Here is a 26,986-nt window from a genome sequence, read left to right as displayed (position 1 = left end):
TTCTCACATCTGGCTGTTCAGGTGGGCCCTGGACCTGCTTTTCTCCATCCACCAGCAGCCAGGCTTCAGGCAGCCGGGACTGCCGTAGGCAGGTGATCCCCTGCTCTGGCGGAAGCAGGGGGTGGTCATAGCAAATCCCAGGCTGGCCCAGATAGGAATGTCATCAGTTCCACCTGCCCTTCCAGATCATGAGCCCCCGACCAGCAGCCAAAGGATGTCTGTGCCACGACTAAGGAATGCTTTGTCCCCTGAACCAGGCCAGAGACAACAGCCTTACCGGGTTTCAGATGGCTGAGAAGCAAAATTGATTGGCTCCAGGCCACATTTGGCTGGGGCAGGGGAGCCCTGTGGCTCCTGAGCTGGTCTCTGCTGCCACCATCAGGACACTCAGCCCACCGCCTCCCGCCGGAGCCTCTGGGCCTGGCGCTGAATTACTGATGCTCCCTCACCACTGTTGAGAGCTCTGGGCTCTCCTCTGAAGGCCAGCTTTGTGTCTGTACCAGGCTCCCTGGCCTTCCTGCACAGGCCACATCCAGGCTTGAGAAGGTCTTCGCCCAGCCTCCGTGGGAATATAGGGGCTTTGTGGAAGGCGAGAATGGGAAACCGGCCAGGGCACATGCTTTCCGTCACCAGTCCGCAAGGAGCCTGGCCGAAGCAGCAGCAGAGTGGGTCCTCCCGCTGGCCTGGGAGGGGCCATGTGCACCACCCCCCAGAGCAGCAGACTTCCTTTCATGCTGTGGTAAACTTCATTGAAGTATCAGGGCAGCATTCAGAGAGATCCCACACCCGTGTGCACAACACGGCTCTCAGCTCTATCAGTTGTTCTGTGAATGCAAATCTGAATGTGTATCTACCTTTTACTCACAAGCCCAAAATGACTGTAACTATATAAGAAAACCTGGGCCAGAATTACTCTTTCTGGTGACAAGAGTAGAAAAGAATGGAACAAGAAGGGAGTGTAAACTAAAGGTTTGTCTCCCTGGGGCTTATGAACCAGTTGAAGGATGGGCAGGGAGCAGCCTTAGGACAAGGTGTGGCTGTCCAGGATGTGTCACCTCAGCTAGACCCGTGTCATGCCCAGGCTCTGAGGGCTCTCCTCTGTGCTTTGCAACCAGCGCCCCCTGGTGGTAACTCTGGGTTTCTTCGGATATATTTCCATGGGCCAGGATGGAGAGTCAGACAGTAGGTCCCCAGACTGGGTTCCTCCAGGCCCGTGGCCTCATGTCCAGCCTGGCCCCCTTCCATATTGAGCCTCCCCTGGGCCTCCTCCCTCAGCCTCCAAGGAGAGGAATGATTGCCCACAGCCTGGCTAGCCCCTCAATTTGACACTCCTGACCCATCCTCCCCTCAAGGGTCTCAGGTATCCCATGTACAAAATGAAGGGGCCACCCTGAAAAATGTCAGGGCTCCCTGTTCTCTCTGCCTTTTCCTAACTTCAAATCTGCAGGGGTTGCTAGAGAAGAAGGCTGGTGCGATAGGAAGACTTGGCTTGGGGACCAAACACACCCGGCATCATCCCAGCTCTCCCGCTTGTAGCCTGTGAGACTTGGACAGGTGACTTAACCATTGGCCTGATGTCCTCTCACCTGTGAAAGCAGGGCTAGTGTTCACTGTGTTAGTGCGGGCCCTTCAGGAGGCAGGCAGACACCAAGGCAGGGTCAGGCCTGGGAGAGACATACGGGGAAACCTGCGATATGCGTGAAGGAAGGGGCTGGAGTAGGCAGGGAGGGGTCCGACTGCGGTGCAGGTCTGACACCTGTGAAAGGAGCAGGGGCAGGAAGGGTCATACTGCAGGGCAGCTTGAAGGAAGTTTCTGCAGGCCATTGGGGGGCCCCTGTCAGGCGGGAGCAGACCTGCGCTAGTGCCCCTGCTGCAGGCAGTCATAGCCAAGAGTGGCCCAGGAAGCATGGCCTTGGCACGGGGGTGGTGCTGGGTTCAGAGGGCAGCAGCCAGCGCTGTCCCTGAGCCGCGCTCCTGCGCAGGAGGTCTGAGCCAAGCATCTTCATGGCTGCGGCACCCATTCCAAAGACCTGCTCGAAAACCAGAAGTGATGCCGGAGAGAAAGCACTCGGCACAGGGCAGCGGCCACGTAGCAGTTGCTGTTGTGCCGCTTCCTGTCGTTAGGGTGTGCTGCGCGCTCTCCAGCAGGCCGTGCAGAGTGCTGTCAGCAGGCGTTTGGAAAGGTTGACTCCTCGGGGTACCTGTAGGATATTATTTCCATTTCCTCTCACCGTGAGTCTGTCCCTGGAATCATGGCCTCCCGGAAATGTCAACACAGGCCCTAGGGCTCCCTCTTAAAATGAATGCCGCTCTTCCTTCCTGCCACACATCTGACAAGTCATGGATGGGTCCCCAAGGACGTGCCTAGGAAGCAGAGACAACTTGCTTAATTCTCACCCCTGTGTGAAAATGTGAAGGAAGGTAAATGGAGATCTCCTCACCCCCGCTGGAGTCTTGGCAGCTCTTGCCTTTGAAGAAACAGAGCAGTTGAAGCTGTTCACTAAATCATTAAGGGAGTGGCTCACACCTTGTGTTTATATAGAGCTGTGTAGTTGACAAAGTGCATCCCATGACTAAGGCATGTTCCCTTCCATGTTCAGGACAATATGGGAGAGCAAGCGTGAACCTGAAGGTCACAGACACCTGGGGTTAGGTTCCAGTAATTAGCTAGGTGAGCAGGATCAGTTTTCTTAATATTCCTGAGCTCCAGGTGCCTCTTCTGGAAATGGGAAGAGTAGCAGTACCTTCCTTAGACAGCCCCTTTGTGGCTTAAATTAGATGCTGAGACACCTAGGTCAGCACTGGGAAGGTGTTAGACTCCATAAGTCTGAATGGCAGTTTTTTTTCCTGGGTGGAAGGTGAGGTCACTGAAATAATGAAAGTTCTAAACCACGGGTGGAGCCTTGGCCTGGACCTGCCTGACAGCCATGCACCCCAGTTTTTCTTTCTAGATCTCTCTTGTGGAACATGCTGAGAGCAAGAAGACTCTCGTTAATTAAGCATCTGTTGTGTGTTAGTGCACTAAGCATTTTGCATCCGCGGTCTAACTTTTCTTACCTGGGAAGTCCATAGTAATCTACTTGATGAAGTGACTTACCTAGTATAGCACGTGGCAGAGGTGGACTTGAACCCAGGTCTTTTGGGCTGCAAGCCCCTGCTTTTTGTATAGCTAGGCTGGCTTCTAGTATGTCAGTGAAATGGCATTTGAGAGGCACTGGGAACTTCTGAGAGAAATGTAATCAGGACGGGAGCACTAACAACCCATGAGGAAGAAAGAGCTAAGAACCGAACTCCCTGTTCCAACCCTCAGGCCATCCCACAAGAGGGCCAGTCCTTCTCATGAGATCCTGGTCATGTGTCCTAAACAGATCCAGGATTCAGAGCCAGTGCAGAGTGGACTTAGAGGGAGCACAGGACTGGGTTGGGGTTGGAGGATCAGGGGACCTAGATTCCTCCACCCCGTTCCAGGCGCGGGGCAGGAAGGTAGTGACAGTGAAGAATAAAGACACCAGAAGTGGGGAGGCAGGACCTGGGGACTTGCCCCAGCCTTGCCATTCACACCTGTGTGCTGTGGCAAGTCAGCCAGGTGCTTTGGACTATAGTCTCCTCCTCTTTGGAGTAAGGAGGTGACAGCTTTTCAGGCTGGGCTCTGCAGCTGCCCCCACCCCCATTCCCTTTACCAGTTGAAGAAAGGACTCTTCTGAAGGAAGGGAGAGAAGAAGAGGGAGACTCCCAAAATTTAAAGAAATCTATACCAGCTAGTCTAAAATTCCTTATAGCTCAAACATGCAGAAATGTCCTTTATAGTTTTATAACTTTTTAAGGGGACCCAGAAAAATGGTGAGAAAATTAGAAGTCTTTTTGATCAAAGCAGATCAGATGAAATGGAAACTTGCCAGGTCTCTTGACTTTGTCTGGAGGAGGCCTTCTCAGGTTGAGATGCCAGCTGGGAAGAGCTACAGAACTCCTCCATGAGGGGGCATTCCTCCCACAGAGGTCTGTGGTGTGGGCTCTTAAGTCTCAGCCTGTGCAGGCTGACTTTTGCAGCGACCCCACACCTGGCATGCACAGCCCCACTCTCCCACCTCCAGTGCTGACCACATAGATTGCTGTGGACAGAGGTGGCCCTCTGCTGCCCCCTGGCGGCCATTACCATCAGGGTGCCAATCTCTGTGGGCAGCTCAACTCTGGACCCCCTTTCCCCAGCACAGGTGGTTGGCACCTCCAGGGTGTTAGGTGAAGCCCTGCCCAGCGCTGGTCTGGAGTTCCAGCCACCTGACAGGCTCTGACCATGGCAAGCCTGGACAGGAGATGCCCAGTCTTCATTTACTGGGTTCTCCCCAAGAGGGATCCTGTCACCCTTGTCATGGCATCACCTGTTCCACACATGAGCCAGGACAGGGCTTCCCTGTTGGCCCAAACCACTCTGTCCACACCTGGTTCATCAGCAACATGCAAACGTTTCCCTCCTCCCTGGGGCTGCATGAGTCTCAGAGACATAACAGAGAGGTCACACATCAAGCTGTGCAGAGCCCCGATCAGGCCACTGTGCAGTGTGGCTGCTGCCTGTCTCCAGCACATCTTTGGGAGGCCGAATCTCAGATGGTTAACAGCAGACTTTGGAGGCCAGTTGTCAGAGTTTGCTCCTGGGCAAGTCACTTCACCTCTCTGAGTCTCTGTTTTCCTGTCTGTAATATGGGAGCCCCCAATAGTATTGACCTCATGCGGTTAAGTCAAGAGTTAAATGAATTAATCTTTATAAAGTGCTTGGAACCCTGAAACATACACTACATAACTGTTAGTAGCTTTCTTTTTATGATGGTGATATTGATGATGGTGGTGACATTTATGATGATGGCAGAGAAGCTTTTTAATCGGGTTCAAGACCTCTGCCCAGAGATTCTGTTCCATGAACCTCTGCCATCAGGCCGTCTGTGGAAATCAGGGCTCGTTTGGCTCTGCCCCTCTTTCTTCCCCCGTCCCGCTCCTCAGTCCAGCAGAGCTACTCAGCACATGTGCCAGTCTCTGCAGCCACGCTCTTGTCCCACCGAAGGAGCATGGCCTTTCCTTGGAGCAGACTCAAGGAGCGACACTGCATTATCCACAGATGACTGAAATCACAGCGAAGCCTCTTGCCCTCAGCCCTATGGACACAGCTTTAAATGCTGCTCTGGCCTCCTCTTCTACCTCACTCCACACTCACCTGCCCAGCCACCCAGCCATGCCACTCCTCTCACACACAGCAAGCTTATCCCCACCTCAGGCCCTCTGCACGTGCTGCTTTCTGCACCTGGACCTCACTACCCCCGTTCTGCACCAGACTAGCTCCTCCGTGTTCTGCTCTTAGCTCCAAGGTCACCTCCTCAGGGAAGCCTTTCATGATGGCTCTAAAGCACACTCCCACCAACTCACCTCCACTGTCTCTCACCTCACCCTGTTTTCTCTGAATGGTTACCTGAATTTACCTTATTTATTCATTTTGGCTGTTATGTATATATTGTCTGCCCCCCTCTGCACCCCTCCAGACACATGCTAGAAGGGATGCTTATGAAGGCAGGGTGCCCTTGTCATTCTTTCACTCCAGCACCTGGCACAAGGTACTCAGCATTTACAGGTATTTGTTGAACGAACAAATAAGCGAATGAATGAATGAATGAATGGGGTGAGTTGCTCAATGTACAACCATCTCAGCTGCTCCTGAAGAATGACCTCTGTCACTGGGGAGCGCTGGCTCCCCGCTGGTCGCCTCCTGGCCCCCTCTAACTTGGACTCTCTCCACAGCTGTCTTGCTGACAGTGTGCTGCCTGCGGAGGAAGAAGAAGACCGCCAACCCGGAGAACAACCTAAGCTACTGGAACAACGCCATCACCATGGACTACTTCAACAAGCATGCTGTGGAGCTACCGAGGGAGATCCAGTCCCTCGAAACCTCTGAGGTAATGAGCTCCAAGCCAGGGGGTTCTCCCTGCCAGTGCTGCCGCATCCCCACTCCCTGTGAGAAAACCACAGGCTCCAGAGAGAGCAGTGGAGCATCTCCTCACCTCCTCAATGCATGGTCCACGGGCCAGCAACAGTGCACCCTGGAGGCCGGAGGCCCTGCCCAGCCCTACTGAATCAGCATCTGCATCTTAGCAAGAATCCCCAGGGGTTTAGACACGTTAAAGTTTTGGAATCACTGTTCTAACTTAGGAGTTTGAGTTTCCAGGAACAAGTCAACAAATACCCACTGACGACCCGTTTTGTGGCAGGCACCCTGGGGACTATGAAGATGAGAGTTCCAGGATATGGTTGGGGTATTATTCAGAAACAAAACAAACTAGGGGAGATACATGAAGAGTCACAGGGAGCTGTGGAAACCTGGAGGAAAGTCTTCACAGTGGAGGTGCCAGGAAGGATACGTGGAAGGCATTCCAGCAAAGGAAGTAGCCCGAGCAAAGGTGGGGGTGTGTGTTAGATGCGGCTGAAGGAAGCTTTTGCCCAGAACACCTGGCTGGCCGGTGGGAGCTGGGCTTTCCACCAGGTCTCTTTCACTTCAGAGCCTGTGCGTGCTCTTCATTCTCGTGGGGAAGGTGGGCAGAGGCCGGGGTGTGGCAGGAGCGGTAGGTAGATGAGGCACGGCCTTGAACGGGGTTGAATGGACTTGAGTCTTGGGCAGCAAAAGCTCATTGAAAGTTCTGAGTTTTGTGTGACCTAGTCTTAGGAAGACTATGCTGCTGGCCTGGTGAAGGCACTCTCTTCGTGATCAGTGAGTGGACAGGAAGGCTGGTTTAATGGATGGATGAACAGATGGGAGGACAGCAAGACAGACTACAAACATGCAGATGTCCTGGGATGCGATTGAGGTGGCCCAGGAGCAGGGTGGCGGGCATCTGAGGAGAGGCAGTGAGAGCTGAGGAGCGTCGCTCTGGAGCTCCACTCCCTTCCGCCCCTGTAGATTCCTCCCCCACAGCAGCCAGGGTGAGCTTTTATAAACATAAATGTGGTCACATCAGTCCCATGCTCAAAACCCTTCAGTAGCTTCCCGTTGCTCTGAAAGTTCAGGTTTTTACAGGAACTGTGAAGGGAGCCTGGCCCCGGCCCAACTTCCCAGCCTCGTCCTGCCCCCGTCCCTCCCGTTTGCTGAGACACATGGGACTTTGTCCCACACCAGGGCTGTGCGCGAGCTGTCCCCTTGCCTGGAATGTCTCTGAGCCTCCCTAGCACCACTTCACTTGTGTCCACGGCCCACATCCAGGCTGACATCCAGGCTGTCAGCACACTCCGCTGGTTCTTCTTGCCCGGGACACTTGTCGCCACCTGCACTGCCGCCCCTTGTCCAGGCTACTGTCATCCTTCCAATCTTGGACTGCTGCAGTGGCTCCTGAAAACGGGGTTCCCCGCTGTGTCTCGCCTCCTGTGGTCTGTCCTCCATGCAGCAGCCAGGTGATCTTTGCAAGGCAGGATCTGGTATCAGCCATGGCTCCCGGCCCTCCGATGGCTCCTCTTCACACTGTAAACAAACCCAGATTCCTCCTGCCAGACCCTCTGGGGGCTGGCCTCAGCCCACCTCTAAGGGTCCCTCCTGCCAGACTGCCCATTGATGAAAGGCGCACACCACAGCGACTGTTTTGCTCTTCTCCAACGCAGTGAGCATATCACCACCTCAGAGCTGTGCTTGTGCGCGGATCTGAAATGCTCTGCTTGGGGCTGCCTCCTCCTGCCACTCCCTGCAGGTCTCCGTTCCAGTGTCCCCTCTTCAGGGAGGCCCTCCTTGACTGCTGGTTGCAGATGAGGAGCCCACATGCCACCCCATGGTTCTCTGCTCTCTTCCCTGCCTCATTCCCGTTCAGAGCACTTCTCACCACCTGCCAGTGTACCACTGCCTTGGTCGGCTGGCTTGTTGTCTGTCTCCCCTGCTAGAATGCAAGCTGCCCGAGGGCAGGAGCCTGGTCTGTTCCACTCACTGCTCTATCCCCGGCACCTAGAACAGTGCCCAGCACATGGTAGGTACTCGGTAAACGTTTGTCACATGAATGAACCACAGGTTTTGTTCACGCTTGACCCATCCATCCCTCAGCCCAAAGCCCAACACACAGTGGATGCTCAGTAAAAAAAAATTTAACTGAAGGACAAACAGAGAGACAGGCTTCATGAAGGCATTAACATTTAGTATGGTCAGTGCACAGTCTGCGTAGTTATAGTGAATGAAGATGGGGAGCTAGGCAGAGGGACTGGCCCCGCCTTGAGTGTGGGCTGCAAACCCCTGAACTCTGAATTTCTCATATTCTCTTTACAAAATCAATAAATGAAAACCAAAGCCAAAGAACAATGCTTGTGAGTGCACTGTAGAAACAGCCAGATCATATTTCCGGCCCAGAGCACCAGAGCCACCATGGGACAAAGCCCAAGGCTGAAGACCAGCCGTGAGCTCAGGACCAGGGTTCTGGCACAAAGCTCAGTTAGGCCTCAGAGTGAATTCTCTCAGTTTCCCTCCCAGTAGGTCCGCTCCGCTCATTCTGCTTTATTTAAAGGGATGACACAATTTGTTCCAGTGTTCGGGGCACACGGGTGCACCACAGAGTGACCACACAGTCACAGAGCACAGTCCACTGCATTCCGCAGCTCGGACGTGCACTCCTGCCAGCTTTGGAGGCGGCCAGGTGCTTTGTCTAAGCAGGTTCACTGGGACTGGGTCCCCTTCTCGGTGGGTGGAAGCACAAAACACAAGTCTGGGCCGTGCCGGCAAAATCCTGATGCCCAAGAGGCCCTCGGAAGTGTTTCCCAGCTTGCTTCCCTACTCCTTTTCCTCCCCCGCCTCTTTCTTACCTTAGTTGTATCCTCTATACCTTCTTTTTGCTTAGCAGGAAGTCCCCACGTGGCTCCCCTGGGAGAACACTTGCTTTGTGAGAAATTAAAACAACAAGCCAGGTCCTAGCCTCCCAAGTCCCCTCTACAGCTCAACCCAAAAGCCCCGTGGAGACAGATTTCTGTCCCCTCCCTGACATGCCTCCCTGTGTCCACCTTCAGAGGGGCACTCAGCTAATCCAAGCATTGAAGGAAGTTCTTGTCTCCAGAGAAGATGTTTTACCAATAAACAGCCTTTCTTCCTTTATCTCTTTATTCTCCATAAAGCAATACATACTGCTCAAAAATTATGTCTCACTTAAAAACAAACTTCAGAGAATTCATTGTGGCTTCTTAAAGAGAAGACACCTAAGCGGATCTGTCTTAAATCTGCTGTCCACAAGCCTGAGGCTGAAAAGAGCCAGGCGGACGGCCTGAGCGCCAGGTCGCCCCTTTCTGGGCTTGCCACTCCTGGGGCTGTGCAAACAGACGGGATCTTTCACTTACCATCTATTGCGCTATCACACACAGATTCAGGTCTGCTCACTTCCACATCCAGGGCTACAAGGAATGGGGCAAGGGCTCCTACCAGGCTCTGGGAGGACTGAGGAGGAGAGGAATTAGTCCTTGGAGGCTCCGACACGTGGGTGGCAGGAAAGGAGAGAGGTGGACAAGTGTTGGGTGCGTCAGGGAGGAGAAGCAGCAAGGTCTTCCAGAGGTCTGTGAGCGAGGCAGGAAGGAGAGTCTGGGGCCCATGTGGACCAGTTCGCCTGTTAAGGCAATAAGCCTGCGGTGTGCGTGTCAGGCATGGTGAGCCCCCCCGGGCTTTGACAGGGAGACCAATACCATCTCTGGAACCCCGAGGTGGGGGTGGTTCAGGGAGCAGGAACTCTGTTCTGGAAGCTTCTATAAAAACCTGAAAGAGCAGAGAGGGCTCTGCACCTCAGGATTGGCAGTGAAAGGATGAAAAATGTCTACCAAGAAATCACATGCGTGAATCATTGTCCCCGTGGGTCCATTTCTTTAAGAATGGCCACCTCCACGTCATGCCCTGGCAGGGTGGCTCAGTTGTTTGGAAGGTCTTCCTGGACACCAGAAGGTTTCAGGTTCCATCACCTGTTGGGACACGTACAGGAGGCAACTGATCAAAGTTTCTCTCCCACATAGATGTTTCCCGCTCTCTTTCTCTCTCTCCCTTCCTCTCTCTCTCTAAAATCAATACACATATCCTTGGATGAAGTTTGTTTGTTTGTTTTTTTAATTATTAAAAAAAATAAAAGAATGGCCACCTTGTGAACCCTCCCAGCTCACACCATCTCCTCCCTCTCTCTCCCCAGGACCAGCTCTCAGAGCCCCGCTCCCCAGCCAATGGCGACTACCGGGACACCGGGATGGTCCTCGTTAACCCCTTCTGCCAAGAAACACTGTTTGTGGGAGCCGACCCGGTGTCGGAGATCTAACCGCAGCAGCCCTCGCTTTGCCATTCCCTTCCTTTTGTCTCTAGGTTATAAATATACAAATATATATTATAAATATAATCTTTGTGTAACCCTGACTTAATGAGAAACATTTCAGCTTTTTTTTTCCTAAGAATTACCAACACCTTTTTTATAAGTGTGGTTTAAAAAAAAAAAAAACTTTACAGAACGATCCGTGGCTTTATAAAATAAAGGTATTTCTAAGCAAAGCAGCTGCATTGATTGCTTCTCTTAATAACTGTCCTTGAGCACTTGGGGGTCCCCGCAGCCCCAGGCAGGTGAGGGAATGTCACAGGCATGGCCCTTGAGTGACAGCTGAAGCTCAGGTTCCTCTTGATTCCATGTGACCCCCTCTGCGTCCCCACTCCTCATGCACACCAGTGAAGGGCCACCTCGGGGGAGGAGGACGGAAGATTTACGCACTTAAAGCAGGAAAGGGGACATGTCGTCGCCCCAGTGGAGCAGTGCCCCGGAGCCTCACACTGGCACCGTGACTGGCCAGTGTCGTTCCAGCTGGGCAGCCAGGCAGGAGCAACGGCTCTCCGGAATCCATGAAGGTCATCAGGCACCTAAGGCCACATCCCTGAACATCACACAGCAGGGACCTTCGCTGTGCTGCACACAGGACTGCCTTTCCCTGGTGAAGAAAGGCTCCCCTCCACACTCATGCCTGCACTCAGCACTCGTGCCTTTCCCGGGAGAGGGTTTCCGCGCGGGCCCCCCCGCGAGCTGGAGAACGCCTGCCCTGCTTCAAGGATCACGCGTTTATGGGGGTTCCGCTTCGCTTTCTCACAAGGCCACCGGATTGTGCCCCTGGGAACACAATCATGTACGAAGCCTTGACGTGTGGAGCTGCCGTTTTCTAAATCGTCCTCCTGCGATCTTATAGCAACAAGATTGCCAAAGTAATCACTTGGGAGAGGAATCATTCTATCCCTATCAGCACTGCAGACCCGCGTCGGGGTCAGCAGATGGACGCCCCACCCAGCTCTCATTTCCGGTCCCCCATGCACTGCTCCCCCACCCACCACCCTAGCTGCATCCAGCTCAGCTACCAGGGGTCAGACCCTCAGAGACAAGAGGGGCTTCCAGAGATGCAGCTGCTTCTCCATTTGTTTCCCTATAGATAGTGGCTGGGACAGAAAATAACTGCTTTGACACTTCCTTTCTCTAAAATAAAAAATAGTTTGATAGTATATATTTTGAATATAGATGTTCTTATAGTCAGATTGGGAATTGAACTTGAATGTTGATTCATATGTTTGTGTTGTTGCTGTGGTCTTTTTACCATGACTTCTTTTTCCTACATTTTCCTTAAAAAAAAACAAAAAGAAAATGGCCTTCAAAAATGTGTGTTCTCAGTGTTGTATGAACGTACTTATCATGAGTTTGCTGGTTGTCTCTCTTTAAAGACTCTTCAAACCACAGAGAAGCAGGTTAAATGTTGCCCTGAGATTCATTTCCCAGTGTGCTGCTGTCTGACATGTTATCTTTATCATAATGTTTCTGTTAGCTATTGCATTTAATATATCAATGTGTGTGTGTATATATATATATATAGAAAGAAATCTGTTTGTAAAGTAAAATTTATATATAACATATGTAATCAAAGATACATATGCTATATATACATATGTGGATGTATGACTTATTTTTCCTTATCAACAGAATTCAGCTACCATGTATATATAAATAAACTTATTTTATTAGCCAGAGGATTAAGTTGCTAATACATTTTGCATTCTTTTCATTTTTAAAATAACTTTTTTAAGTCTTCCTTTAGTACCAACACCACCTAACATCCATCTGTGTCTTTAATGTGCTTTAACTGTAAATTGGGTCTTATGAGAATGATGAGCTAATAGAATTTGCAATTTATTATTTGATAAGACAAATCCTTTCAAACATGTTCATGATTTCTCCAAAAGAGAATCATCCTTCTTCGAGTCTTTGGACACACTGGTGTCAACTAGGGTATATCACTTCCTCAACCCACCCATTCCAGAACTCAGGGCTTCACTATAAACTGAAAAGGCAGAGAAATCTGAAGTCAGCCCAGCCACAAGTGTGACCATTGTATAGCAGATAAGAATACCCAGGCAACCTTTGCAGGCAGCTTAGTAGCTGGAACCCTTCATTTAGCCTTGAACAGTAGATACATCCCAGAATTTGCAAGAACGCAGCTCCTCAGGACCCAGGCTGCATCCCGTGTTATGATGTTGTTGTAACACAGTCTCACGGGCACCGTGGGCCTGTCAGGGTGCAGCAGAGGTAGCGTTCACAGCAAGAATACCATGTCTAAATAAATGAGGAACACCACCAGCCTTTACTTGATCAAGTTGGTTTCTTAATCTGTTAGTCATATAACCAACATGGATATTTATAAAGTACCTTCCATGTCATCTCAAAAAGATGAAGTAGAAAAAAAACAGAGTTGTAGTATCCTAATCAGCAAGAAAGAGCACATAGAATATTCCAGTAGGCAACCAGGGTTCTTAACTCTGCCTGTGTGCCCTTGGGTAGATTCCCTGCTCTTGGTGGTGGGAGACAGAGGGGGTCCTAGGCAAGTCACTGGATTAGGAGACAGAAAAGGCCTTCTCATCCCAGCTTGGCTACTTTCTGAACATGGGACATTGGGTAAGTCATTGTAGCTAGCAGGGTCCTCATCACATAAGTGGACAATAGCCAACCATAGGACATGTGATGCTATTTCTGGAGCTGTGCCTGAGTGGCCCACAGGGCAGTACCTGCCAGCCTTGCGGCTGCCTCTGAAGGTTAAATTGAGAACTCGATGCAATAAAATACGGACACCGTGTCCGGCACACACTAGAAGCTTATCCCCTGTCCCTACTCTCCCTAGAGGTGTATCCCTGCGTTGCAGGGTGTAGAACAAACATCTGGCCTCTTGAGTTTTGGTTACTTGGTTTCTCCCATGGTTTTCAGGTCCAGTGGTCACCCTGGGGCTGGAAGATCCTTTCTGAGCCTGGAGAGCCATGCCGACAGCTTTAGTGGACTCTGAGGACAGGAATCAAATCCCAGGAGTGTCACGGAGTCCTGACTTGGAGCTCCCTTAAAAAGCTCACTGAAAAACCTTCTCTCTCTTTGTTTGATTAATTTTCTGGCAGATGGGAAAACAGACATATAGGGAACAACTAGAGCGTCATAGGTGCTCTGCATGTGTGAGACCTGAATTTGCCCAAAGTCCCTGGAGAGTTAGAGCCCAGGCCGGTGCATGGAAAGTAAGGCTCAGAGAGGTGAAGCAATGTGACCAAGGTCACACAGCTGATGAATGGCAGTTTTCTCCCAAACAAGTATGCTAGGGAGGGACTGGGGAGGGGGGGTCGGGAGGGTAGAGCAGGGGGATGAAGGAAGCAACAGGCTTGGTTTGTTTCTCTTGAGCCCCTGGGGCTGCCTTCTGCCATGGCCAGTTTATATCTGTGTCCATCCTCTCTGTTACCTGTGGGACATGTGGGCACATTGACACATTTGGACACACAGCACATGTGAGGATGTAGAAAGCCCTCAAATCGGCCCTGGGAACACCTATATTGATTGTCCTGGCTCAGCCATCCACTGTACTTGTGATGTGTGCCTCAGCTTACTCACCTGTAAATTGGGGCTGCTTAACATCTGCCTTGCCCTCTCTTAGGTAGTGAAACACACAAACCCAGATGAACCACCCCACAGCCTCCCCCACCACCAGCAGAAACATCTGGGAGGTCGGGCACATGACATGCTGAGAAAGCTTGAGCGCCGCTCTGCACCCAGCCTGGGCAGGACCCAGGCCCCTTTTAGCTCCATGAACAATGGAAACTCATGGAAAATAGCAGACAAAGCAGCCCTGGGTGGAGGGGAGCTTCCAGAGAGGCCTGTGACCGAGCCACAGGGACGCTGGAGCTGGAAGCCAAATGCCACTGGACTCTGTAAAACCCTGAGCACAGCACAGGCAGAAGCAGCGATGAGCTCAAGGCGGGCGGTGGTGGATGTGCCCACCGATGCTGGCATGGCCCTCCAGAGGCACACGGCTTCCCTCGGGGCAACACGGTCATTGTCCTCCCTGGATAGCTCCCCAGCCTCCAGGACCAATGCCATAGGTGGCCTTGTTCAAGCCCCCAGGGTCTGTGTAGGGATGGCACCCAGTGGGTACACAGGTGGCCTGGTTGCCCGCATGACCCACCGAGCCCTGTGCATCAGCATTGTCTTTCTTCGGGGGCTGCAGAGCTCATGCCTGGCCATGGCACCTGCTCCAGGCCTGGAGAGGGACTTTGGTGCCATTGAAAACCTGGGGAGCTGTCTGGTGGAGTACATGGCCAAGGTGCATGCCCTTGAGCGAGTCAACCAGGAGCTAGAGGCACAGCTTCGGATGTACCTAGGGAGCAAGGCTCGGTGCTCGGAGAACTGGGCTGCCCTCAGGGCCTCCTGGGCCAGCAGCTGCCAGCAGGTGAGTGCCTGGGCTGTGCCCAAAGGCTTTGCAGGGGCTGAGGAGGGAATGCTGACAGCTGCCTGTTGCACCATCTCTGGGAGGTCATTATCAGAGAACAAGCAAGCTGAGGGGGCAGGGGATAGGGGAGTAAGTAGTCTGAGGCCAGAGACACTGGCCATATCTCCTTCTGCTTTCATGCTAAATGTACTAATGACAGTAATAACAGCAATAAGAACTACCACCGACCGAGGTGTCCTAGGGGCCAGACCCACGTGAGTCCCTGGACATGCACTCTCTCCTCTAGTGCTTAGAGCAGTGCTATGCAGTGGCTCATGTACTGATGGCATTTTTCAGGTGAGAAAACTGAGGCACAAAGTCAAGTTACTTGGCCAAGATTATGCAGTGAGGAGGGAGATGGGGCTGAGATTTAAACCTGGATTTTTCTGGCTCCAAAGCTTGCATTTGTCGCACCTTCTTGGGCTGCCCCCGTAACCATTGTGTTAAGAAAGGATTACAGCCATCACCAAAGGGAGTAACATCAAATGGGTGTAACATTAAAAACAATGAACAAGTGAAGGTATGTTCCTGTTTCCATCTATAATGGCACACTGTCCAATAGAAATATGAGCCATGTAAATAATATACAAGCTTTTACTCCACATTCAGAAAAAAATTAATAAGAAACAGGTAAAATTAATATTAGTGTTACATCTTATTTAACTCGACATCATTTAAGTGTGACTTCAACGTGTAATCAATATAAAAAATAGTAATGAGATCATTTACCTTCCAAGAGAATTTTCTGCAGTGATGGACACGTCCTATGCCCACACCATCCATCCTGGCAGCCACCAGTCACATGCAACTCCTGAGCCCTTGAAATGTGGCTAATAAAAATGAGGAATTGAAATTTTGTATTTCCTTTAATTTTTGTTATTTTAAATGGCCGCATGTGGCTAGTGGCTTTCTTATTGGACAGGGCAGGACACAGAGGCTTCATCTTCCTCCCTTGCCTGGGCAGGACCTGCTCTCCAGGGAGATTTCTGCGCCGCTCCCAGCTCATCCATCACGGCTGGCCTGCAGCCCGGGCTCTAACACTGGGACTGCAGCCAGCGTTGCACGTCTTATCCATCTCTTTGTGGGTGGCCGCCTTGTCTCCTCCCCCCAGCCAACCATGCTCTCCTTGGGATCCCTTGGGGCTAAAACAGTCTCTCATGCAGCCAGGACCTGCCACCTCAGACCCCTTGCCCCCTGGGGCCCAGCACACAGCCCCCCAAGATAAGGTCACAAACCTTCATTTGTGTGTGGCTGGGTGATGCTGAGCAGACATACTCAGGGGCTCCCTGTTTGCCCCTCCTGCCATCCATTTCATCCCAGGATACTCCTCCTTCACTCTCAGTCAGTGCCCAGCAAGCAGCATAGGACCCAGGACACACAACACTGTCCTTTCTGCTTTGCTCTGGAGGTGCATCCCGCGGGGCGGAGGGAGAGATGGCCAAGCACAGCCCGGGCCTTAACGCCGCCAGATACAAGGCAGCCTTTCCTCCAGGATCCACTGTAACAGTTCTGATTCCAAATATGCGTGTCCTGCAAGCCACCAGAAAATCCCTAGAAGGGCCAATATGTCAGCATCTGCAAGACAGTTTCCTGCACTCTGATGCCACACAGACTTTTCATGAGAGGTCAGGCAACCCAGTTTCTAGCTTAAAAAGCAAGACCACAGAACTCAGCAGGTACAGACTTGGTCTGGCGCCAGCTAGCCACAGGGGCTGGGGCAACTTTTTCAACTTCTCTGAACCTCAGTTTCCTCACCTGTAAAATGAGTATAATAATGCCATGGAGAGTCCAGCGAATCTGAGGCTCGATAAATTACATGATTCCTGCCTTCAGGTGGACTACAGACTAGATAGACACTACCCAGGGAGAGCAGTGTGGCCCCAGGGCCACCGGAGAGAAGACCAGATGCCAAGACATTCACCCTGTCACCGGTTATCAAAATCCGAAATATAGGTCGTTTTCCTCTTAGGTGACTATAACTGAGATCCTAGGGATGAATACAGAGTTCTCTCTTTCTTCTTTTTTGTTTACATGACGTGGGGGAGGGGGGACAAGTGGGAGGGGCAGGGATTGGTGTTCTAGCCAGGTCCAGGGTGGGTGAAGCCCACATTCTCAAAGAAACACTGAACCCTTCTACTGAGAGGAGAGAACACTCACTCACCAGCTTCATCTAAAAAAAAAAAAAAACACACACACACTGAATATTCATATAAAAGAGCAATAGGAAAGACCTTCTAATGGGCTACACTCACCAGAAGAACTAAATTAAAACTTGATCCAGGCAGCTGGTGTGAGTGTCTGGACAAAGGCCATGGGTCTTTACAGGGAATCATGAAAGAACTGGCTGAACCAAGCAGAGCATTAGACAAGGGCCCCCGGCATTACCCCAGAGGGTTTATCCTGCTCCACCCAAGTGGCAAACCCAATTTAGGAAAAGGAAACCTAGTTTATCCTCCGTCTGGCTGGAGAAAGGCACGTAAAGACTCATTTAGCTGTCTGTAGACGAGCTAGTAGTGCTGACTGTCACAAATGCATTATTCAGCAGAAACGAGAAGTGATTTCAGCTGTTATCAGTGGGTAATGAAGAGCCGTGGGCACAGAGCGGAAAACTCCATCCCCAAGCTGGCCTGCTGTTGAAAAACAACTTGTAATGTTTATTTCTTTATTTCAAGAACCAGTGAGTAATCATCAAAATAAGTCTTAGGGGAAATACTACAATATGGAGAAAGAAATAGTTAGAAAATCCCCTCCCCTCTCCCCGCCAGCAGACTCAAGGCAAAGTTATATAGGAGGCAAAGTACCTGATTTCTGACTGCATGCACCTGCCATCCCACCCCCCAGCTGGGATACCTGGAGCTTCCAGGCTTCGTCCTGGCCTTCAGTCGGGCAGCATCTGCTCTGTCTTCATTCCCACCCCTCCAGGTAAGAACCCATTCCTCAGGGCTGCTCCCAGCCAACTCTGAGAAGGAAGCTTATTAACTAACTAGGTTTGTTTAGCTGCGTAATGACAGGGAAACAGCTCCCTTGTGGGTCATGGGTCACCTGGAGGAGTAAATGAGACAAGAAAGTGAAGCTCCCGGGCATCTCTGCAGGTTGCTGACTGTCTCTGTGCAGCACTGCCTGCAAAGTGAATAGCTCCCGGCTGCGTGGCAGATGGCCTGCAGGTGCCTAGGAGCCCCGGGGCCCCTGGGGCACAGTCTGCACCCCAAGGCCCACCCTGCCTAGCACTGACTCCACTGGGCAGCCCCAGGCAGGCTCCTGAATTCCTGGGTTGTTTGCCCAGATCCCAGCCACCCCCTGGAGAGGCACGAGGGCTCTGGGGCTTCTGATGGGTTCTCTTCCCATGGCTTCTAACAAAATCCCACACTTGGATAGGATGACTCGTGAAGATAAAAGTGTCCACACTTTTCACTATGACCTGCAGGCCTCAGACGCTGAGTTTTATCAGGAAGTTTGACTCCGTCTCATCTGATCCTCTCAGCCATGTTAGCATGACCCCGGAGGTGGGGTTATGCCCCCTGGATTAGTCTGCTCTGGCTGCCATAACAATGTGTCACAGACTGAGTGCCTTAAACAACAGAAATATATTTTCTCACCGTCCTGAGGCTGGAGGCCTGAGACCAAGATGTCAGTAGGGCTATTGCTGCTGAGGCCTCTCTTTGGGGCCTGTAGATGGTCACTGTCTCCCTCTGTCTTCACATCTTCTCCCCTTTTGACATCTGTGTCCACATTTCCTCTTCTTATAAGGACACCCTTGTGGCATCATTTTAACTGAATTACCTCTTTAAAGACCCTCTCTCCCAACAGTCACATTCTAAGGTGCTGGGGGTTAGAACTTCAACATAGGGATTTGGGGAGGCAGGTAGCGGGGAGGCACAGTTCAGCCCACAATACCCATTGTATAGATGAGGAAATGGAGGCCCACGGAGATGAAATTCCTCACTGAGTTAGTGTCACAGCCAGGACCAATTCACCATTATGTCCACCCCCGAATGTTATGAAAAGCTCCCTGCTGTACTCTTTGTAAGACCAATACCAGTCCTGTCCCAACTCCCAGGCCCCAAAGCATTCAAGGGTGTGCGCACATTTTGAGGGCCCACTGCTGGATACGAGTTCCAGGTACAGTCAGCAAAGGCCATTCTCTGTGAGGAGTTTAAACTCTGTGATGTGCTTCCTTTGTCTCCTCTTCTCCGCCTCTTTTAATTTGGAGGAAACTGTCAGAAACAGTGATTGATCCTCACCCAAGCTCGCTGACGCTGGAACTAATAACTGCCACACAGGAGGCTGGGCAGCTTCCAGCTCATCAGGCCGCTCAGAACTGGGACTTGAGAGTTTAATAGCTTTGCAGCCCCTTCAGGGGTTTCCATTTTTCTTTCTCGGTGATTTTAATGCTCAGAAAAATGTGCTGAGCAGTGGGCCCTTGAGGCAGGATGGCTTCATCTGAGCAGCATTTAGGAACCCCTTGAGGTGTGCCCCACAACCGCAGGAGGTGGGCACCCATGTCGGTAGGAGGCAGCCTCCTCCTAAAACGCACGCCTGGCCAGATACTTCTGGGCTGGGACCCAGGTCCCCTGCAGGATGACCTGAACATCTGCCATGATCACCTTATTCCACGGCTACTGGAAGAGCTGAGAGCTCATGGTAGGAGGTGGGCAGGGTCCCCAGTGCTGACCGCCATGAGTCTGTGGGTGAGGCATGCACCTGCCAAAGCCTGGCAAGCCACGGAGGACACGCTGATAGGCGGACCCAAGGTCACACACCTAAGTTGTGAGAGAGAGAAAGCAGGGCGGTGACTCACACAGAGCCCACCTATATCATTTACGCACTTTATCCTGGATGGTAAAGTGGATGAAGTCCAGGCCCTGGCCTGGTTACTGATCCCTAAGAGTGACTTTCCTTACCTTTGAGTTGAGCAAAATGACCCCTTTTCCCCAGGTTGTTGTGAGGACTTGGAGGGACAGAGAAGGTGAGCTTGAAGGTAAGCTGCAGGAAGGCAGGAAGCTAGGCTCTCTCCCTCCCTGCTCTTCCTCTCACACCCTGCACAGTGCCTGGCACCCAGTAGATGCACAATAAATATTTATTAAATCAATGGATAGAAGTGCCCAGCAAAATAATCAATTAATAAGAAAGAGCTCTATTATTTGATCTCTCCAGAGTTCGGCATTCTAAACAAGTAAGTAATGACTTAAGTTTCTTTGCATGGACCTAATAAGACCAGTTGTTAATAGAGGTTCCTTTTTCTGAACAAGCCTTTGACTGGAATGTCAAGCCTAAAGGAGACATGCTTGGGCTCATGTTGTTACCAAAAAGCCCTAAGGAACTGGGAATGACTTTCAAAGGTAATAAAAGCCCGCGAAATAAAAGGCCTGCTGCCATGGTTGGTTGCGCGGTCCACAGCAATCTCTCCAGGGAAGGAACGAAGGTTGTTTTCCTGAAAGATGGCTAGAAGGGACCTTAAGGCACAATGGAAAACCAGAAAGACTTGGAAAGGACAGGTGTGTACAGGCAAGGATGAATGCCAGGTATGTGGCCCAGCTTCTGTGCACTGAAGAGCAGACTGAGGGCCACCCTAAATGTTCCTTGGGTAAGTTCCAGCAAAACAGAACTAAAGATCATAAGTGATCATTTGCTGCTCTTGTTATGCTTATGCAAATGAACAGGATAAATTAAAAATGGACTTAATGTAGTCCCTTTAAAGACAAGGAGAGTAATCTTAGGGAGAAAAATCAGTATTCAAGGAAAATCACAATGATCAGTGGCAGACTGTAAAGTAGGGCAGCTAACCGTCTTAAAGGTTTCTTCTCATTTAAAAAATGGTTTCACTTGAAAATTAAACCATATCTGTGATATCACCAAAGAGATTCAAGTTGCAGGCAAGTAGAATGTCAAGTGCCTTGCAACTGTATGTCTTCCCAATAAGACAGTCTTACAGATTTAGAGACTTTTTTGTTGGTTATGTTACATAAATTAACATGTGTTTTCTGTTTTCAAAGGGCATAAGCCTATGACCGCATTACCTGAGTGATTGTCTGTACGCATAAGCCTCACTTAATCCTCTCTGCAGCGCTGCCTCCGGAGACTCAACAGTTTGGCTGAACTAAATGGCTGAGTTGGTGAAGAATGGGGTGGTCTGTGGGCTTCACTTTAAAACTGAATTCTCTTTTCTATCCTAATGGCTTGGACAGAAAGGGCCCAGAGGTCTGAGAGGGGGGAAACATAAACTATTTCCCTCAGCCCAAACTAAATAAAATGGGCAAAAGGGTTTTGGACAGGAGAGATGTGCCTAGCACACCTTCCTCCAAAGAAGCCCTTTTTTTTTTTTTTTTTTTTTTTTTTCTCCTAATGTGGAACATTGAAAAATTAATCCCTGCCTTTTGCCACCTAGTAGTTATGGATTGAATGATGCTTTTTAACCCTTTTTGCCAAATCTGTTGCCCCCAGAACACAACAAGGATGCCAGCCTGCTAAATCAAGCACGCCGTTGTCCGGAGACAGCCAACTGACCTGGAGTCTGCACAATCCTTCCCCATGTGGGAAGGCCACCCTCCCCTCCACACCCCCACTGTTATTAGGGATTTCTGGACCCAAGGGTAGGTAGGACGACGACCATGTCCAGCTTGAAGCAGCTAGAGGAGCTTGAGACCTTCGCCCATTGTCCTTTACAAGATTACAAAGGGTCTTAATATCTGAGAGGGAGGGATAGTTATTTTTTACGAACCATGGGTATGGACTTGGGGGGGGATGCTGGGGGAGGGAGATACTGGGTGGAGGGGAGTAAAGGGGAAAAAATTGGAACTACTGTAACAACATAATCAATAAAATATACTTAAAAAAAAAAAAAAAAAAAAAAAGAAAGAGCTCTATTATTTTCCTAGGGCTCCACAACAAAATACCACAAACTAGGTGGCTTAAAACAACAGAAATTTATTCTCTCCACGTTCTGGAGGCTGGAAGTCCAAGCTCAAGGTGTCAGCAGAGTCAGTTGCTTCTGAGGGAGAACCCATTTCTTGCCTCCCTCCTTTCTGCTTTCTGGTGGCAGCTGGCCATCCTTGTCATTGCTTGGCTTGTAGATACATCAGTCTCTGCCTTTATTCTCCCTGTGTATCTGTGTTCAACTTTTTCTCTTCAAAGGACACCAGTCACACTGAACCAAGGCGGGCCCTCATGACTTCATCTTCACTTGATAATATCTATGAAGATGTGATTCCAGATAAGGTCACATTCGCAGGTGTTCACTGGGGGGGGGGGGGCAAAAGGGGGTGCAGTTAGGACTTCAGCGTATCTTTTGGGTGGCACAGTGGCACACAATTCAACCCATAACAGTAGCTATTGTTTTTTTTTTTTTCACATTGTCCTGATTTCTAGCATTTTGTCCTGTTCGCTCAAATCTTATTCTAAAAAGTTCCAGAAATACCAGTGTTTCTGCACCTAATCCACTTCACCCTCACCTCGTTTTGCACTTGAACTCAGATCCCAAATCCTATCCAATCACACAGAACTTGGGGTTCAGAAAGAAAAGCCACGGCACAGAGAGCCCGAGAAAGTACCATTTGCCATGAAACGCAGCATCACTGAGTGGCTGCATGACCTTGGGCAAGTTACCCCACCTCTTTCAGCTTCAGTCTCCTTGATTGTTAGATGAAGGGATTGGATCAAACTGACATCTCCCTGCAGGTGTGTAGGGACTAAGCCAGATTTCCTTTCATCACTCCAGCAGCGGCAGTGAGAAGGTGGTCACTTCACCACGCTCTTCACAGACACGCGGGACCAGGTGCAGCTGCTCCCTTCACTCTGGCTGCTCACTGACTGAGTGCCTGCGGCCATTCTCTTCCCCTCCAGACTCCTCAGCTATAAAATGAGAGGGTGGAAGTCTCTGATCTCCCAAGCCTCCAGCCATAGACTTTTTCCATTACTGCTTCTCATTATCTCCCAAGCAGTGGATGGAGCCTAAAGAGAAGAAACAGTTCCCCAGTGAGCCAAGGTCCCTTAATCCTTTGTGGCTCCGCTGGTTGGCTGGCTGATATCAGGAATGTTCAGTAACATGCCACCTTCTTCATTTCTGAGGGTTAGGTGGTAGCCTGTGCCCCAACATGGATGAAGCAGCAGCTTTATGCACCACCCACCCACCCTCACCCCAACACAGACACCTGCCCTCCAAATATATCCCAGGTCCTGCCAAATGGCAGTAAAAGGAGAAATGGGCTAGACAGGCAGTTTACTGAGAGAGAGCAAAGCCGACACCTGATCCAGGATCACAAAAACCCAGATTAAATTAAACCAACAAACAGCTGGTATTGCCAACTTGAATAGGCCCTAGCATCGTGCCTGACCTAAAGTTTGTGCTGGGTACAAGTGAGCCTTCTTTCCCGTTCTCACTGCCACCATGGCTCCTATCACCCACCGCAGTCATTCTGGGTCCACGTGTTACAATGAAAACCCCCAAGAGCAGAGGGGTAGTCTGATCCTTCCTGAGGCTAACACCCAGCACAATGCCAGGCACAGAGAGAGAAAGGAAAACGGAGGGAGGTTGGGAAGATCACAGTGATTAATGGTAAGAGCTATAGATCCCAAAAGAACTGAATTCAAATTCTGGCTTTGCCATTGACCAACCTTGTGACCTAAAACAAATTCCTTAACTTCTCTGAATGTCAATGTTCTCATCTGTGAAATAAGGATAGTAATATTTACCCCACAGGATTGCCATGGGAACCAAATAAAATAATTCACTTAAGAGCATGTAGCATAGTGTCTGCCGTGGTAAGCACACAATAAGCTGTGGCAGTAATTTCTGTCATTGTTTGTAGTAGTTAAAATAACTCCTTGCATTGCACGGCCCTCCTGCTACCATCTGCCCAGCTAACTCGGCAGTACCCTAGGGAGAAGGAATTAACATTTGCAATAAGGGATGGACCCTTGTTATGTTAGAAGCTTTCCCCTTTGTGGCAGAAATCCAAGCGTGGCCTCCAAGCCAAACCAGAGTGGCAGGGGACGCCCTTGGCCATGGGCGAGCCCCAGACTGCGGCCTCTGATCCGGTTCTCTTGGCAAGTGACGCCACCTTCTGGCTGCTGTGGGAACTGTCTGACACCCCTACTCACCCAGCTGCAAAACGTTATTTGTGTCAAGTTCTGAGTGCCTGTAATTATCCCTTCACCGCATAACTGCCCTGATCCTGAGGTGCCAGCCCCACAAGTCATGCCACCCTGCAGTCACTGCCTTCATGTCAGAATTTCCACCACAGAGTCCCATTTCCTGAGGATTATAAATCAACCATAAAATTTCACTCTGCGCTGAGACTGCTTATATTATCCAGTAAGTCTGTTCTTATTCTCTCCTGCTTCCATCTGTGATGGAAGAAACCAACCCCCTTCTTTTCTCTTCAATTGCATTTTCTTTAGCTTTGGGTTTTAGGTCAGAGCTTGAGTGTGGAGTCAGGGGTCCTGGGAACCACTCAGTCTCAGGTCACCACACACTTAGACCAAGTCCCTGATATCTCCCGCTGCCATCAGGGCCCCAACCTTTTTGAAGCTGAAAGGAGAATAATGTGCCCTGGCCCTGTGGCTCAGTTGGCTGCAGCATCGTCCCATACACCAAAAGGTGACGGGTTCAATCCCCAATCAGGGTGTGTGCAGGTGGCAACCTACCTGGGCTCCTGTTTCACATCGCGGTCCCTCTCTCTCTCTGTCTCCCTCTCTCTCCCCCCCTTCCCCTTTCTCCCCCATCTCTTCCCCTCTCTTCCTTCCTCTCTCTCTAAAATAAACAAACATATTCTCAGGTGAGGATTTTAAAAACAAAGGAGAATAACACGAGCAGGGAAAACCTTCCTCGGGATCAGGGATTAGGCAGCGGCTCCTCAGTCTGTGAGTATAACTAGCATCCCATTTAAGCAGGATGTTGGCATGTCTTGGTCCCACCTCCTTCCTCACTGGCAGTCTCGACAGTGTAACATTTGTCATGGTAGGTGCGATGGGGCTGGCCCTGAATTCAGATTTATTATGTTTATTCATCAGGCACTGAATGAGGGTGTACTCTGTCCTGGGCACTGCAGGAATTCAAATTATCAAGAGTCAAAATGCTCAGGCTCCAGGACGTGGAGATAAAAGAGGGATGATGAGTAAATAAATCCTCAGGTAACTGAGTGCCTGTTATGTAACAAGCACAGTGCTGGGTGTCGGATGGACATCAAGTACATTGAACAGGAAGGACTCATGAGCTACATGGTTATAAAAGTAGCTTTGGGGGAGATAAATACTGTCTCCAACCCCCTGATGTAAATATGGATGGTCTCATGATTTTTCTGCTCACTTGTAGATAACTGAAAATTTCATGCAATTCAAGTCACAAAACACAATCTCAATTCAGTCGTCGTCGTCGTCGGCAGCCGTCCGTCTCGAGAGACGATGGCGTAGCTTCCCGAGAGTCTATCTGCACCGCCGAGAATGGCTGTGCAGTCCGATTCGGGAGTGACAATCCCTGCCGCACTTGGTACAGGTGAAGGCAGATGGCCGTTGTTGCTGCTGCTGACGCTGCTTCCGCCTCGATCTTTTCTGGACCGCCTCCTCGTTGCGCGCAGCCTCTGCCCGTGACGTACCTTGCCTGACCGCGAGCCTCCAGGCTAGGCGGTCGTCTGCTTGAACTTCCCATGTGTTGAGATTGATGGAGCATTGTGTCATGTCCTTTTTGCAGATGTCTTTGAACCGCAGTTTTGGGCGCCCTGTCATCCTCTTGCCTTCTGCTAGCTCGCCGTAGAGGAGGTCTTTGGGGATACGGCCTGCATCCATTCTTTTGACATGGCCGAGCCACCTGAGGCGTCTCTCGCTAAGAACTGCATGCAAACTGCTCATATTGGCTCGCTTCAGCACCTCGGTGTTGGGGACCTTATCCTGCCAGGCGACATGCAGGACGCGTCGCAGGCACCTCATGTGGAAGCTGTTGAGTTTCCTTTCGTGCCTTGCGTAGGTGGTCCACGTCTCGCTGCCATAGAGGAGAGTGCTGAGTACGCAGGCTTGGTAGATGCGCAGTCTGGTTTTCTCAGTGAGGCTGGAATTGTTCCACGCTCGCCGGTTCAGTCTGGCCATAACTGTGGCTGCCCTGGCGATTCTCCGGTTGACCTCCAAGTCGACTGACAGAGAGCTCGAGATGGTGGACCCGAGGTAAGTGAAGTCGTTGACAACCTCCAGGGTGTATCCATCGATGGATACATCAACGCTGCCAGAGCGCATCTCAATTCAGTAGATAGGATATATTACTCAACACATTAACCCTGACTTCCTCCCCTGGGCCCAGGTAGGGTCCAACACCTAGGGAGGGAGGTGGGAGGAGCCTTGGCTTTTTCTCCCTGGTTTCCCACCCCCTTCCCCTACTGCTGCTTCTAAGCCAGCCAAAGTGTAAGCAGAAATAAGGAAAGGAAAGGAGGGCGGGACAGTTCTTCCTCGAGAGAGACACGGCTGTAAGTTGGCCTCATGTTATGTGGGTCCGGCTAGAGCTTAAGCCAGATTCTTTCTCTTTGGGACCTATTTCTTCTGAGGTTCCCCAACTGGACCAACTGCAAGAAGAAGCTCCACCATCAGCTAATGCCCCACTGGCCTACCCTCATTCTCATGGGAAGGATCCCTCTCAAATGACCCCAGCTGCCATGGCTGTCCCAGGTTCCCATCCCTGGTACCAGAGGGGTGCACCTTTGGCCACTCTACACATTCATTTCTGTTAATCATCTCACAGCCCAGGGGAGAATGTCTCCTACCCCTATTCCACAAAGAGGGAGACTTTCAGAGCATCATACATACTGGGGTGACAAAGACAAGGTTGGAAGCCCTGTCTCTTCAAAGCCCATTGTCTTCCCATGAGTCCTTGCTGCTGGTCTCTAATGGGTGGAGAGCCTGCTCTGGGACTAGGACAAGCAGTCACAGCTCTCTGTGCCTTCATCTTCTGTGACCTCTGAGAGCCCTTTGCATTCTAAACTGTAATGACATTTCTGAGTTGAGGTTTCCTGGAAGCAGATGGCAGAGGACTCTACAGAGGTCCCACCCTCAGTGTGGGAGGCCGTCCGGAGCTTGGCTCTCTGCCTCCTGCTGTCACACCCTCTGTCTCACAGGGGCATGGACCCTGAGCAAGTGTGAGGCAAGAGAAGCACCATTTCCATGGTGCTGGCATTCCATGCCATCCAGGCATGCCCTGTACTGAGCGAGAGATGGGAGGTTTGAATAT

At 50.7% G+C, this 26,986-nt stretch overlaps 2 protein-coding genes across 2 annotated transcripts in view; both read left to right on the top strand.

The window, feature by feature from the left end:
* TMEM108 (transmembrane protein 108) overlaps positions 1-11,863 on the top strand; it is a 287,613-nt gene extending 275,750 nt beyond the window's left edge. Inside the window, exons 5-6 of the mRNA XM_090282999.1 lie at positions 5,782-5,936; positions 10,161-11,863. Coding sequence (XP_090139125.1) covers positions 5,782-5,936; positions 10,161-10,283 — 278 coding nt within the window. The 3' untranslated portion in view covers positions 10,284-11,863. The remainder of the gene's footprint in view (positions 1-5,781; positions 5,937-10,160) is intronic.
* Positions 11,864-14,259: 2,396 nt separating this feature from the next.
* Positions 14,260-26,986, top strand: part of BFSP2 (beaded filament structural protein 2) — a 55,652-nt gene continuing 42,925 nt past the window's right edge. The window contains 1 exon segment of the mRNA XM_090284940.1: positions 14,260-14,742. Coding sequence (XP_090141066.1) covers positions 14,260-14,742 — 483 coding nt within the window.

This window comes from Furipterus horrens, unplaced genomic scaffold, assembly GCF_987537825.1.
Source record: "Furipterus horrens unplaced genomic scaffold, mFurHor1.1.pri manual_scaffold_7, whole genome shotgun sequence".
NCBI lineage: Eukaryota > Metazoa > Chordata > Mammalia > Chiroptera > Furipteridae > Furipterus > Furipterus horrens.
The sequence above is the reverse complement of the archived record's forward strand: the minus strand, read 5'-3'. Positions and strand labels throughout refer to the sequence as shown.